This window comes from Tripterygium wilfordii, chromosome 18, assembly GCF_013401445.1.
Source record: "Tripterygium wilfordii isolate XIE 37 chromosome 18, ASM1340144v1, whole genome shotgun sequence".
Taxonomy (NCBI): domain Eukaryota; kingdom Viridiplantae; phylum Streptophyta; class Magnoliopsida; order Celastrales; family Celastraceae; genus Tripterygium; species Tripterygium wilfordii.
The window spans coordinates 10,790,773-10,805,079 of NC_052249.1; the positions used below are offsets into that span (position 1 = coordinate 10,790,773).

At 37.3% G+C, this 14,307-nt stretch overlaps 2 protein-coding genes across 3 annotated transcripts; one reads left to right on the plus strand and one right to left on the minus strand.

The window, feature by feature from the left end:
- Positions 1–1,828: 1,828 nt before the first annotated feature.
- Positions 1,829–8,805, minus strand: LOC119984486 (aldehyde dehydrogenase family 7 member B4). 2 transcript variants are annotated; one of them, XM_038828469.1, is made up of 16 exons: positions 8,631–8,805; positions 8,166–8,302; positions 7,372–7,458; positions 6,924–7,055; positions 6,544–6,616; positions 6,306–6,328; positions 6,153–6,216; positions 5,460–5,505; positions 4,611–4,791; positions 3,984–4,160; positions 3,726–3,890; positions 3,226–3,366; positions 3,008–3,105; positions 2,479–2,628; positions 2,213–2,274; positions 1,829–2,110 (listed from the first exon to the last, which is right to left on the minus strand). In XM_038828469.1, exons 2-15 carry the CDS (start codon positions 8,298–8,300, stop codon positions 2,220–2,222), a joined length of 1,527 nt encoding a protein of 508 aa, XP_038684397.1. In that variant the 5' UTR covers positions 8,301–8,302; positions 8,631–8,805; the 3' UTR covers positions 1,829–2,110; positions 2,213–2,219. The 2 variants fall into 2 exon arrangements, with proteins under 2 accessions (XP_038684397.1, XP_038684399.1); XM_038828471.1 differs by lacking the exon at positions 8,631–8,805 and adding an exon at positions 8,377–8,567.
- A 1,255-nt stretch (positions 8,806–10,060) lies between these two features.
- Positions 10,061–12,756, plus strand: LOC119984358 (cation/calcium exchanger 4). Its single transcript, XM_038828268.1, has 2 exons — positions 10,061–10,381; positions 10,507–12,756. Exon 2 carries the CDS (start codon positions 10,560–10,562, stop codon positions 12,561–12,563), a length of 2,004 nt encoding a protein of 667 aa, XP_038684196.1. The 5' UTR covers positions 10,061–10,381; positions 10,507–10,559; the 3' UTR covers positions 12,564–12,756.
- Positions 12,757–14,307: the final 1,551 nt, after the last annotated feature.

Sequence of the window (14,307 nt, forward strand, 5' to 3'; positions counted from 1 at the left end):
TCTTCGACCGTCGAGGATCTAGGTTCAATGTTGAGACCAATGACGACCTCACCCTGTCCTCATCTCAAAATTATATGTATCTCATCTTCTAACTCTTTATTCTTTATATACTACAGCTAGGGCGGGCTGTAGGAAATAACCGAATCGATCCACCTTTGACATAGGAAGATATTCTCAACTTCCTTGCTGACACAACTGAGGTAATTCCTGACACCTAGAACCACCTCACGTCCAAGCATAGGATAGCGTTAGACGTGTCAGATCAGGTTTAAAAGGAAAGGCCGCGAGTCCCTAACGGTAACTTGGGTGAGAATCGAACGATTCATAGTTGGACATGCGTCCCTCGTATTGTAGTATAAATAACAAAATCTCACCAAAGAAAATCTCACCAAAGGTGAGGGGGATCTTCTCTTTCTCTCTCTGAGGCTAACTCTCTGAAGTTCTCTTCGACACTACTCCCATTCCAGTCATTCTTCCACATTAGTTCCTATTTACTTCTCGGACATTCGTTTATTTATTCAAAAGAGCATTTGGTTTCCTTACTAACTTGAGCGTCGGAATGTCTTTGACAGGTACCACACCGGTGTTGGGATCTCACCCTGGTTCCTCTGTCCAGTTCACAGGTTGCTAGTAACTCAATGTTATAAATCTTTGATTGTAGATTCTACCTCCTACAACACACATTTTCTACAGTCATCGTCTCATTGTCTTGTTCTCAATGTGTTAATTAATCACGAGTCAGTGACTCCATTGATCGAAACCCACTCACCTTCAACAATCTTTTATAATACCTCTATACACGTTGACTTTTGTGACAATAATCAATAAATTTTGCTAATAAAAGTTAAATGAAAATTAGTTTTATTATTCAAAATAAAAATAGCAATTGGATTAGAAGTATATAACCTCATTATCTATCCAAAAGTTCTTATTTAAAAAGAATTTCACTATTTTTATTGTTACAAGTATAATAAAATATTGAAGTTTTACTAATTTCCAACGCTATTTGGTTTTGGCTCATATTACTTTCAATTTACAATATATAAAAAATAATAATTATTATTATAGCACAAATGAGCCCACATCCAGTTGTCCAGCAAGTAAAGCCCAATAGAGCCCATTACCAGTTTCAATTTTCAAGGCCCAGTTTTAGTTTCTCTTGAAACCGATCCACTTAATTAATTTTCCCTCCTAAACCGAAAAGCCTAGATGAACTCCCACTCCACAAAAATCTTCTCACCGTCAGAAAACTGGTATTTCTATCGAATCAGGAGTAGGCTGTAGGTGGTTGTTTCCTAGTTTATTTATTTCCCCCTTCTCTTCCCTTCCCCCCAAATCCCTCAATCCAAACACTCTTACGGTTTTTATGTGTATATATATAAATAGGAGGCCATGGCCATAAGAAGCAACCTAATTTGACCCTGTAATTCCTGGATTACTACGTCAACTGTTGTGCACTGATTATATCTGATTGCTTTTCTGGTATTTTTATAAGAAGCCGTGCTGGCACATGGGTACCGGGTACAAGTGTGATAAATACCCTACTTTTGCTGTCAAAATGCTCAAGGATTTTCATAGGTTCATGTAAGTTCCAATGAGTTCCCTTCTTGCCACTAACAAAGATGGGTTCAATTACCACCATCTCTTCTTAGAATGCTTACGACATCTTTAGTTTACAGCTACATATTCCAACTACATATGAATATACATAGGATTTGTTGTGTTTTTATGGTCATATAGCATTGTTGTGTTTGTGTGTGACTTTTGATAGTGTCATGATCTGGCGATGCTTGGGAAATTAGAATAGAAGTAACCTAATTTGACCCAATTCAACAAAACGGATGGCGAATTCGATTAGTAAAACGTTCAGTTACACATAACAAAACACGAATGTAGTATCGGCATTCCGTTGGGAGGTTCGTAAATAAAATCCATTTCAAGAACTCAAATATAGAGTAAAGAGTCAAGATGCATGCCTTTATTGTTGCCGTGTCATCGATGCTTCTTTTATGTAACTGTAATCTGAACCAGAGTGAATTGAGACTCGGGAGCATAGAAGTCTTGGGCGGATAGACAAGACCCTGCACTGGAGACAAGCAGCTCTTGACCCCTACAGTTAACAGATACATAGTTAATTAATACATATAAAATGATTTTTTTTTCCTTCAAAAAACACAAAATGCGCCATTCAGGCAGTTATTATGTACTTCACCATGAAACTAGCCGAAATTGATTCCTTGTGCAAGCGGCAACTCATTTCCATAGTTGATTGTACTGTCAAGAAAATAACGTGCAGAAATCAGCAATAACCATCAACAGTAGAAACTACATTTATCGGACTCTAAAATACCAAATGGCTGAGGCTTGTAAAGCAAGGGATTTTTGGCAATGACAAGAAAAATCAAGATAATTTTTTTTTTTCTTTCCCTTTATCAAAATCAAGAAGACAACACTACTCTCAATGGGAAATAAAATTACCAAGTAGAGCGCCGCATGTACTGCTTCCAGGAGTCGCTTCCTGCTTCACGACCACCCCCTGTACCTTTTTCACCACCGAAAGCACCACCAATTTCAGCACCATTGGTTGGTATATTTACATTTACAATACCGCAGTCACTTCCTTCTGGCCTGCACCATGTCTAACCAAAGTGAGAAATTTCTGGACATGTGTAGGAAAAGGGAGGAATAATCCAGAGTAGAGCACAAGCAAATTTTAAACAGCCTCAGCTGTCGACAAGAAACTATTAGATGTCAATGACACTACCATATAGAACTTACATAGAAAATTGTGAAGTAACATTTGCCTAACTGAGAAGATTAACCCATTAGATTATAAGAAACCACACAACACATCTGTAATTTATACGTCCAAGAATAAAAATTTACAAAATGATGCAAAAGAGCTGAATATTGTGAGAAAAAAAGCAGCTAAAATGACTATAATTTCAATTAAGAGGAGAGTCATGGTAATGTCAACAACTCTACATCCATGTATAGAAAAACTTACCCAAGCCACTTGAAGATAACTTCAGGTCTGCGGGAGAAGATAGAACTACTTAATCCTTGAGGTACTGAGTTGTTTATTTCAATTGCTTCCTTTAAAGTCTGTATGATGAGAGTTCACTTTTGAAAAATGAGACACAAGCATATCCCAAAATGAAAAAACAAATAAAGGGAAAACAGCACTTTGTGCAGGTATTCAAGTGCTGTTCAATAAAAAGCTACCTGGAATTTCATTACATAGAGAACAGGAGCAAACAGCTCTTCTTTAACACAATCTGCATTTGAAGAAATTTCAACTATTGTGGGCTGCACGAAGTTGCCCTCAGATTCTATAACTGAACCACCAGTTAGAATCTTTCCTCCCTGCAATATACCATGTACATCAGAAATTAGCCAAAACAAGACAACTAATTGTCATAAAACAGCCACACGGAAATATTATAATCAAATAAAAAAAATACCATGTGAGCTTCACCTGCAACTAAAAGAGCCTATTGAGAATATCATATTCAAACAAAAAGTTGGGACATCTTACAGGACAACTGAAGCAAAAACCAGATGACTTGGGACAACAAACGTTGCTATGTGTTATTGTTATAGTGTTGGAGTTTCACGTGATTGATAACTTAAATCCATACAAAGCAAAAATACAGAAAATAGAAGAAAGCTTGGAGATGAAATAATGATTAAAACACAATATGCGACTAAGAAAAAGAACATGCCTGAGACTTGATGACCTCTATTCCCTTCTCAAAGTTCTTCCGTGACTCTGGAGTATGCAATGGTCCAAGCAAGGTACCTTTTTCCAATGGATCACCTATTTTGACTTGTTTGTATGCATCAAGGAGCTGATCAAGTACCCTCTGATATACGCCTTGGTGAAGGAGCTTCAAAACAAGTAAACAAAGTTTCAAACCTTACAATCATTGATTGCCTTCACCATATCAAACTTCCAAGGAAACATCAAAATTTTGAATCACCAGCCTACGACATGTTGTGCATCGTTGACCAGCGGTGCCAACAGCAGCAAACAGCACAGAGCGAGCAGCCAGCTGGACGTCTGCATCGTCCATGATAATTATAGCATTGTTTCCGCTTAGTTCAAGCAAACATTTTCCAAATCTTTCATTCACCGTTTGTTGCACTTTTAGACCAACCTGTAAATGGGCAAGATGGAGAAAATTGAGATGAAAGGGAGGGGGACAAATCATTTTCTATCATAATTTTACTAATACAGAAACAATCAGCAATTGTTATTCATGCAAAGCATGCAATTGGAAAGGAATTGCTAATTAGGATACTTTCAAACTCCCAACTCACGGAATGTGCAATACACAACAGAATCCATTAAGTTACCCAACAAGTGATGGCAGAACGCATAGGAAAAAATATAGTCAAGTAACGCATAAACGAAAATTTATTAGATGTAGATATGTGCTCAAAACCCAAAGCAAGAGTTCTGAAGAAAGGGCAATGTATCCAGCCAGCTGAATGAATCAGGAACGAAGGAGGACGAGATACAGATAGCTGAAATGGTATTAATAGGTAACTGACCAGAGAGGATTATCTACAGGATCATTATCACAAAAAAAGAAGTATGAGAGTACCTTTGAACTCCCTGTAAATGAAACCAGAGAAATGCGCGTATCTTTTGCTATTGCTTGACCAATTTCAGCACCACCACAAAATGATGTAAATATAGCACCAGGTAAGTTATTCCTCTCTAGAACCCCAACCACTAGCTTTGTCATTGCTATGGTGATCAACGGAGTTGTTGGAGCACCTTTCCTGTGATTCATGACAGAATTTGCAGGAGTAAAATCTCCATTTAAGGTACAGAAAATAAATAGGCCAAGTCTGCAAAACTAAAGTCTATATTATAATTGCACACACAGAGCAGAATATATTCCATCAAGGATATGATTTATATACTATTTTCGCAAGCACTGGTAAAAGTAACAGTATTTCGCTGGCAGATCAATTTGCCACCTTTCTGAAAATTACGATTCTTGCAAATCGCAGTAAGCTATCAAGAACAATGTGAAGGCACATCGATAGCAGGGTAAGACATGCAAAACTTCTATGAGAAGAGGATAAATATGTTTCATGTATCAATTACAACTGATGATGTGAAACCTTATGTGTGCGCCAAAATAATCTAAAGAATGAAAGGCATAGCAGAGAAATATTTTCCTATAGCTTGAAAAAAATTACGAAACATGGTCCACTATAAGACGACTCTTTGCTTTTTTGTAATAAAAATAAATGGCCATGGTGGCATTTGCCTCTGTATGTGTGCAGAAAAGTGAAGTTCAAATCCAACTGCAGGAGAGATGTACCAACATTTCTGATACATAACACATTTCATGACTTTCACAACGAAATAGAGTTGCAACTATCCTAAGCAAACAGTCACAAGCTTGTATGCTTTCCTCCAGTTTGACATTGTGACTTACCAAACAACACAGTTACCACAGACAAGCGCAATGCATGCATTCCATCCTACAAAGTCACATCATCCACAAGTTAACGCAACAGATGCAAAAAAATATTTAAATAGAAAACTCTGTTGCAAACCAATTGGAGGAAACATCTGATCCCTTTTTTTTTTGGTAAAGATATCTGATCCCATGGAAGCTAAAATAAAGTAGTGAATCTTAGCATTACCAGATAAACTCACTACCATAGCACAAAGTCAAATACCATTTGAGTAGCATTTTGATATATACAGAAAATTAAAAGAACTACGAAAAAGGGGAAAAAGGTAATATTTCCATACATTGAAAGGAACAAAAAGAAAAATAATCACTCAACAAAGTTTTGGGGCATGTCCATATGACTCAGACATAGATACAGAGCATTGACCATGACAAGCATACTGCCCACTTCCCTGATCCCTGGCATTTAGATATGAAGTTGCCTTCACAGCTATGTATAAGTTGTGATACCTAATTAATTTCTTTTCAGTCTCTGACATTTCTTTAACCGCATCGTCCATGCTGCAACTAATAGTGCCTAAAGGAAAGTGATCTTTGCAGCAAGGATTCAATACGACCATAAGGGGTAAAGAGGAATACCTTCTACAATCCTAATTTCTCATAGTTTGTTATGAAAAGTTACAAGTCACACAATAAGGGTATAGAGCGCACCAAGAACAGCGCATGGGAAGTTAAAAGCTGTAATCACACCAACTATTCCAAGGGGATTCCACATCTGTGTGCAAAATACACATGCACAATGTTAGATATAGTAACATAATATATTATTAATACAAGTTAAAAAAGTAAAAGCATGCAATGCACCTCCAACATCATATGGTTTGGACCTGTTACAAAATATAACCACAAATTTGGTCAGTACTTACTTAACACAGAATTGAAGAAAAGAATTACGAGATCGTGTATTGGCACAGAGAAAGAACCCCCATTATGGCCTCCCAAAATTTAGTTGAAAAAAAAATTCATGTAAGAAACAAATTGAAAACATTTATGCAGAGAGTTATCGTATGCACAGAAATGTGAGTGCAATTGCTTAACTCACGTTCTGAAGGTATTACTGATCCATTAAGTTGCCTGCTTAACCCCACAGCAAAATCACACATGTCAATAATTTCCTGCATAAATTAAAGATTCCAGAGTTAGCTTTGAAGGAAAGATAGAACATCATTATTCCAACCCATAAAAGCGGCAGTTGAAAATTTTGTTTAAATTAAGTGGTAGTACACAAAAAAAAATGTCCATGTGTGTGTATGTGTGTATTAAGCGAGCATTCCCTTTTTAATTGAGATTCGGTAATTATCTTACACAGCTATTTAAACTGCAGGTCATTATTTGATAGTTCATGATATCTAACAAATAATCATTGGAAAATAATAAATAGTTTCAAAAATTAATTGTACTTGTTGAAGTGAGACTGCGTACTTGAACTTCCCCAATTCCTTCCGGAAGAATTTTTCCCATTTCCAGTGAAACAAGACGGCCAAGTTCCTGTAGTTTAGATCTCAATGCTTCTCCTATCTGTCTAACGATCTCACCTCTCTTGGGAGCAGGAACCTGGACAAGGGAAAAACAAAAGAAAGAAAAGGCAAGAAGAAACTTAGAAGATGCAGTTGGCCCATAACAGTCCTTACATTTTATGCCACAAAATTATGTAACATGGTCCGTGAACTTTACTTGTAACTAAATCCTCCCAAAAAGAAGGCAAAAGGCAATAGAAGATGCAGTCAATCTATAGCAACCTAGACATGGTACATAACAATATCGCATGACATGACCAGATACGTTTACAAATAAATGAATTATAGGATCTCGGAACACAAAAGCAACCAATGCACTGTCCAAGTTCAGATCACGGAAGTTACATCCTCACCTGAATCCACACTTTAGCAGCTTCACTGCAAGCCTGCATGCCTTCCTCATAATCTTCAGTGGATGCCTCTACAACTTCAGCTATTGTCTGAATCAACCAAAAAACCACAAACATTAGCTTTAATATTAGTGTATGGAAACAACGTGTCTGTTTCCTGAAGCCACAAGAAAATTTCATATGTTACATGTTGCAGTTGTACTTGGGCTAATCTTGGTCACCGTACAGAAATAACTCACATCCACACAGTAACATGCAAAGGCAAGCAAAAACTTGCGAAATAAGGAAGTTCATCTACTTGACATGACAGGCATATGAGATTGGTACAGTGCTAGAAAACTAAGCCCTCACTGACCCGTTCCATGATCCTTTGACAAAGTCACAAAGGAAAAGAGAAGAATATCCTCACCAGATGTGATTAAGGCTGCTAGAGACCCCATTCACTACTCTTGCAGCCCAAAGTAGTGTTGATGATGACAGCCTAAGATCTAATTTCCTAAAAAATTAATGCCATAGTACTCAAATATTCAACAATCTTTGACCCAACGAAAAAAACAAACAGTTCATAATTTTAACCACTGCAGGCTTAAAACAAACGGAAAAGAAAAAAGAACCGCAAATTCGATCAACCTACACAGAATCCACCTCAAAAACAGATCACAAAAGTTCCAAAGAAAGGAAGATTCGCATCAAATTCATATTAGTCATGGTACTGTTAATTTTAAAAGATTTATCAAAACCACTAATAAAAACGCACCGAGACAAACAAATTAGATTCGCGAATCAAAATACCGAACCTGATTGTTCGCAGGATTCAAAGTAGATACCACAGGACCATGGGCTTTCCAACCTCCATTGATGTAACACCCCAAATTGCGCGAACTCAGCCCGATCTCGCTCAAAAACTCGTACTCCTTTCTGGCGAATCCCATCTCTGCATGCACACACATAGATCAATCACTTCCTATCACAACTAGAATAATACATCAAAAACCGCCCTAATTAAACCTTTCTTTGTTGCATAACTAATCCACAACTCTGTTTCACTTGACAACACTTCGTTTCAATGATTCCTTGTAAATTTTACAGACAATCAAACAGTTCACAGCTAAAAGAACGAAGGTCCATTCCGAAATTTTCTTCGCAACCAAACACAGCACGAGAGTGGCAGGGCTTAAGTCGCCAAATCAAGGAGAAAGTGAATAATTACGAGCAGAAACGTTTAAAGTATAAGCTAATTTAGTATTTTTTTTTTCCTTTACCTTCTTTTGGATCGCAGAATACCGATCTTAGACTTTTTGTAGTGGTGGGGAAGGGGGAGTGTGAGATTGACAGATTTTCTAGTTGATCGAGGAACTGAAGAAACTTTCAAAAGGAAATGGTTCCGAAAGTAAGATTGCAGGGACTGATTATAAGGAGACGTGTTGCAATAATACAAGTCTGTTGATCTTTATGAGTAATCATCTTTATGCGTCTGAAATGGATTGGTAACGTCTTTTTTTTTCCTTCTTCTTTTGTTGCGACGTACACGTTGTTATCCTTGAATTACAAATATTTTCCTTAATTAAACTTGATAATAATTTGTTGCCCTTAATTTATGTTTTTTAAATACCATTGAAAAATTAATTTCTCATTGAAATCAAATTTTTGACACATAAATGCTTAACTTAATTAATTGTCAATCGAGTCATCACTCGTGGTTGTTACCCTTAATGATATGTAACAAGTTTTGAGAAAATATTTTCTTAATTATAATCCATATTAGTATAGATCAGAGTAATGTATATACACTACTTGCAATGATAAGAAACAAGACAGGCATTGTCGTATCCCAAATATACCTTCTTATCCATATTAATTAACAAATATATATATTTTTTAAAAGTTTTCTAAAATTTTTCCCCTCTTATTCACACAAACATGACAATGTTTCGAGAGCAATGGTGAAATAGCAAACAATTGAGGTGTTGACAGCTGGACCAACACAAACTACACGTTTACACATATAATAACATTCAAGAAGGTATGATACGAAACGACAGCGTTCAAAATAGATGGTTAATAAGCTTTGATATGATGCGCATGCACATTTTTTTTCATTAAATGAGGAGGAGGATTCGAATTTGAGTACCACCAAGACTTAACCATCTTGGTTGAGGGGTTGTTAGGCATGCTCATGTGTTGAAGAAGAAAATAATGATACAATAAACTTCTTTAATGACGCAAAAAATCACTCCAAATGGATATAACATGTAAATCCATGACCTCTAAAAGCGTATATCATATTTAATATCCCAATAGCCCTTAATTCAGCACATAAAATTTATTCTAACAAAAAAAATACCCAAAATTTAGCATTTTATTGTATTTAAATTGATTGATTGAATTATTATTATTTTTATATTCAATCCCCGTTAAGGTTTATTTGTCCAAAAAATCAGTTGAAAACCAAGTGTATGCAGCCATGGAGAATAGGAGATAGTTTGGTTGGTCAGGTTATCTGTCCAGGACCTTGAGGTCCAGGGTTCTATTCTCATCAGGGGGTTTGGGATTTGGGTAGTTTTTCATCCGCATGGCTTAACGTGTGTGTGACCTGTGGGCCTTACGTGTGTGACCTGTGGGCCTTAAAAAAAAAAAAAAGCGTATGCAGCCATGTTCGTGAGTTCCCAAACAACCCTGTTAGCCTGTTAGCATTCAGATAAACGGAATAGGGATAAGATAACTCACTCCCCAACAAGGGAACAACTACCAGTCATCCTCCTTCCTGTTTCGTATTTCTCCCTTCGTATCAACGGTAGATAATACGAATCCAGAACTAACCGAGAAGCTACGCAACCCAAAGAGGACAATAAACTGAAAGGAAACGACGAGGAGAGGAAACCCGTGAACCCACCCTCACTCAACAAGCTAAAATCACCAGTTGTCCGTGATATTCTCTAATCGACACAAATTCCTTGCAAACCCAAATTTCAAATCGCACAAAACCCTTAAAAAATTTCCGTCAAATTCAGCGGTAAGTACCCGGTTATTTGCTAATTTGATTACTAGACGACTATCTAGGGCAGAGTTTTAGGATTATAATTTATATTATTATTATTTTTGAATCTGGGGTTTCGTGTTTGTTCGATGAAACCCCAGGCTCCTTTTTGATATCTGGGATTTGATTGTCTTTTGAGGATAATCAGTTAGAGATGAAAGGTTTTAACAGCGTCAACCCCCAAATTTCGCTGGGTCTTACCCGATTCTCTGCAAAAGGCCCCAAATTTCGCGGGGTTTTCAATGGACTATCCGCGTTGGTGTTGTTTTTCTTATTCTACAACCGGGTAGATGTATTGAGGAATCCTCTCTCGAAGCAATCCGCCTTGCTTATTCATCAAAATTCAGCTCAAAGAGCTAATTATGCCGATGGGTTTCCTGTTAAGGTATTGCTCCGACAAATGATGGAAGTTGGCGTTAATTCATCAAGTTTCACAAATGGGGCCGATCAAAACAATTTGACTGCAGTTAATCCTTCATTTTGTACTGGTTTGTTTGATCATGTGGATTATGCTAGCCAATGTGAGTACTTACAAGCCCATCCTGAGTGTTCTGCGGGCGGGTTCTTTGATTACCTCAAGTTTATATACTGTGATTGCAGAGAATTTAGTGTTTTGGGTTTTGTTTTGCTGGGTATTTGGCTTGCTGCATTGTTTTATCTGTTGGGTAATACTGCAGCTGATTACTTTTGTTGTTCATTGGAGAAACTTTCCACTCTTTTGAAGTTGCCGCCAACAGTTGCTGGGGTTGCACTTCTGCCACTCGGGAATGGAGCACCAGATGTGTTTGCAAGTATTGCTGCATTTGTGGGGACGGACACCGGTGATGTGGGTCTTAATAGTGTATTGGGTGGTGCAGTTTTTGTTACTTGTATTGTTGTTGGAACAGTTTCTTTGTGTGTTGCTGATAAGGGAGTTCAAATTGACAGGAAATGCTTCATCAGGGATGTCAGTTTCTTCATGTTCACACTCTTCTTGTTGTTGATGATTTTGGTAGTTGGTAAGGTAAGTGTTGGAGCAGCAATTGGTTTTATCTTGATTTATGTGGTTTACGCATTTATTGTTGCCGCAAATGAGATTTTGAGGAAACAAGCTCATAGGTTTAAGTTGGATACTGTTACACCATTGCTTCCTGTCAGAGGAAGTGTATTTTCGCAACAAGGAAGTGAAGAAGATGTTTCCATATACAGCTCCCTGCTAGGTCTTGAGACTGAAAGTGATCCACCCCAACTGCACACTTCCTTGCCACAATGGATGTGGGCTTCAAATGTGGCAATATACTCAAACCATGCAATGAAGGTCAGTTCGCTAGACAATGAAAGGCCCCCATGGGGCTGGACTGACGGGGAAGTGGAAACCAACCAAACATTGTTCTCGTGTTCTAGAGCGATTTTTCTGATTGAGATGCCACTGACAGTGCCTAGACGGTTGACAATCCCATTAGTTGAGGTGGAAACATGGTCAAAGCTATATGCTGTGGCCAGTGCTTCATTGGCTCCCATTCTCCTTGCTTTCCTGTGGAATAGCCAAGACAATGTGGCCTCTCAAAGCAGAACGGTTGTGTATTTTGTTGGTATTGCAGTCGGATGCACCCTTGGTGTGCTTGCTCATCAGCATACTGTAGCTGAACACCCACCTCAGAGGTTCTTGATTGCGTGGGTTCTAGGGGGATTCGTGATGAGTATTGTCTGGTTCTACATGATTGCAAATGAACTTGTTGCTCTATTAGTGGCATTCAGTGTGATATTAGGGATTAACCCATCCATCCTTGGGTTAACTGTATTAGCATGGGGTAACTCAATGGGTGATTTGGTGTCAAATGTTGTGCTGGCAATGAATGGCGGGGATGGTGTGCAGATTGCCTTTTCCGGATCTTATGCAGGTCCCATGTTCAACACACTTATTGGTTTAGGTATCTCACTGCTTATTGGAGCCTGGTCAGAGAGACCAGCTTCATACGCAGTTCCACAGGACAGCAGCTTGTTTTACACAATGGGGTTTCTAATGACGGGGCTAATCTGGGCTCTTGTCGTGTTACCCAAGAACGACATGCGCCCTAGCAAGATGTTAGGAATAGGGCTTATAAGTCTCTACGTGATATTTCTTTCTTTCAGGTTGATGTGCGCGATGGGATATATATCAGTAGCTGGATTAAGTTGACCTTAAACGGAGATGCAAGAGTATCTGCATTCGTTGGCTGACTGCAATGCAGTGCTCATATACTGATGAGTTTTTGACATTGTTCCATCTGAAGACATTATGTATGTTCTGAACAGAAACCTAGTAGGCCATTTTTCTTGTAAACTCTCACTGTTCATATAATTGAATAAGCACATTACTGTTGTAGTCCTTATCATCTGTTACCGTTTTCTTTGGTTTTGTTTATGTTTACTTATTCTTTTAGGTTTCTCTTAGTACTTCAATCTTCACAGATATAAGGCTTGTTGTCTTTTGAATGTGGTTCTTTCTTTCTTTCCTGATGCCTTTGTCGTTCACAATTCTTGTTATCAGATCCCACTTGTTTTTATCCCCGTTACTCCAAACACTGCAATGAAGGCGGATCATTCCATGTGAATCATGTGGGATCCATGATTTCATATAAATCTTGTGCGTTGGGAAAGCCTGGACAAGATCTGTCACTTGACTATCAGAAGTTAGTTGGGCTTACATTGCTTTTGGGTGTTAATGGGCTGATCTTAACAGGTCTTTCTCGATCTTGGGCTTATTAAAAGTTTCAGGCCCAGCATGCCTGTTCAGAAATGGACCACTAGAAACTAGAAAGTAATAACACACGTGGCTGTTCTGCCACTTCGTTTTCTTCTCTATCTTTTACACAGCTCCAACAGTCTCAGATTTCCTCATCACCAGATAACGTAAAGATAAAAATTTCAAATTGGATTATTCATTATTTTAAATCTAAACAATTAGACCACCTTGATCCAATTCCGGTCAGTTACTTGTCAATGTGTGTGTATATATACACACACGCACTGACACACACAGAGAGCACACAGCTAATGGTAGTTGTTTGATAAAACTTAGATGCATAAAGAGGTTGAGTTATTCTATTATCGTGAGTGTTTTTTTTACTGTTTTTTAGGAAATAAATTCGTTGCTATATGGAAATCTTTACAAGTCAATCAAAATTAGGACTTTTGAGTAAAAAAAACAAAAAAGAAAAAGTTGGCATAGTAGGTTCTCTATTATTAAATACCAGAATTCTTTTAAGTTCCGAAAAAAATAAAAGAATTATTTTAAATTTTGTACAAGTTTTCACCAAGGATATCCTAAGACTTCATTATCAAAAAATGAATAATATGTATATTTTTTTAACTTATAAAATAAAAATACCATCTACGTTATTTTCGTCCAAGACTTTTCTATTTTTTTTAAATAATTTTAAATCAATATATTTCGTAAATCGAAAGTGGGCTATACAAATGTTGGCCTACAAGGCTAATTGATTACATACAAACTTGAAAGAATTCTAGCATTAATAGCCATTAATACGGCGATGTTCTTTCTTTTTTAAACTTAAAAAACTTGATTTATTTATTTCTTTTAAAGATTTCCATAAAAGCAAAGAATTTGTTCCCTAAAAAATAGCAGCAAATTACACTCACTAGAATGGAATACAACCTCTTTAATGTATCTGATCGAGTTTTATCAAACAACTACTCTTAGCTGTCTCTATGCGGGTAATACATACACACACATATATATATATATATACGTATATAACTTTCTTCTCACGAAATCAGAAACCCAATTACAGAAAAACAAGACAATTATGAAGAAAAGTTCAATGGAAGACATGAAGGAGGAGGGTTATCCTGAAGAATACAGGAGGATTGGTGAGGCAGCTTTACTTCTTTGTACATGGAAGCACACTAAACTTGACCCT

Excerpts from the sequence above, each read along its gene's own strand:
- LOC119984486 (XM_038828469.1), bottom strand. The coding sequence starts at position 8,300 with ATGGGATTCGCCAGAAAGGAGTACGAGTTTTTGAGCGAGATCGGGCTG. Across the intron at positions 6,329-6,543 it reads ATCAGTAATACCTTCAGAAC|GTCCAAACCATATGATGTTG; the intron begins GTGAGTTAAGCA and ends ATTTTGTAACAG. Across the intron at positions 6,217-6,305 it reads CAAACCATATGATGTTGGAG|ATGTGGAATCCCCTTGGAAT; the intron begins GTGCATTGCATG and ends TTTTGCACACAG.
- LOC119984358 (XM_038828268.1), top strand. The coding sequence starts at position 10,560 with ATGAAAGGTTTTAACAGCGTCAACCCCCAAATTTCGCTGGGTCTTACC.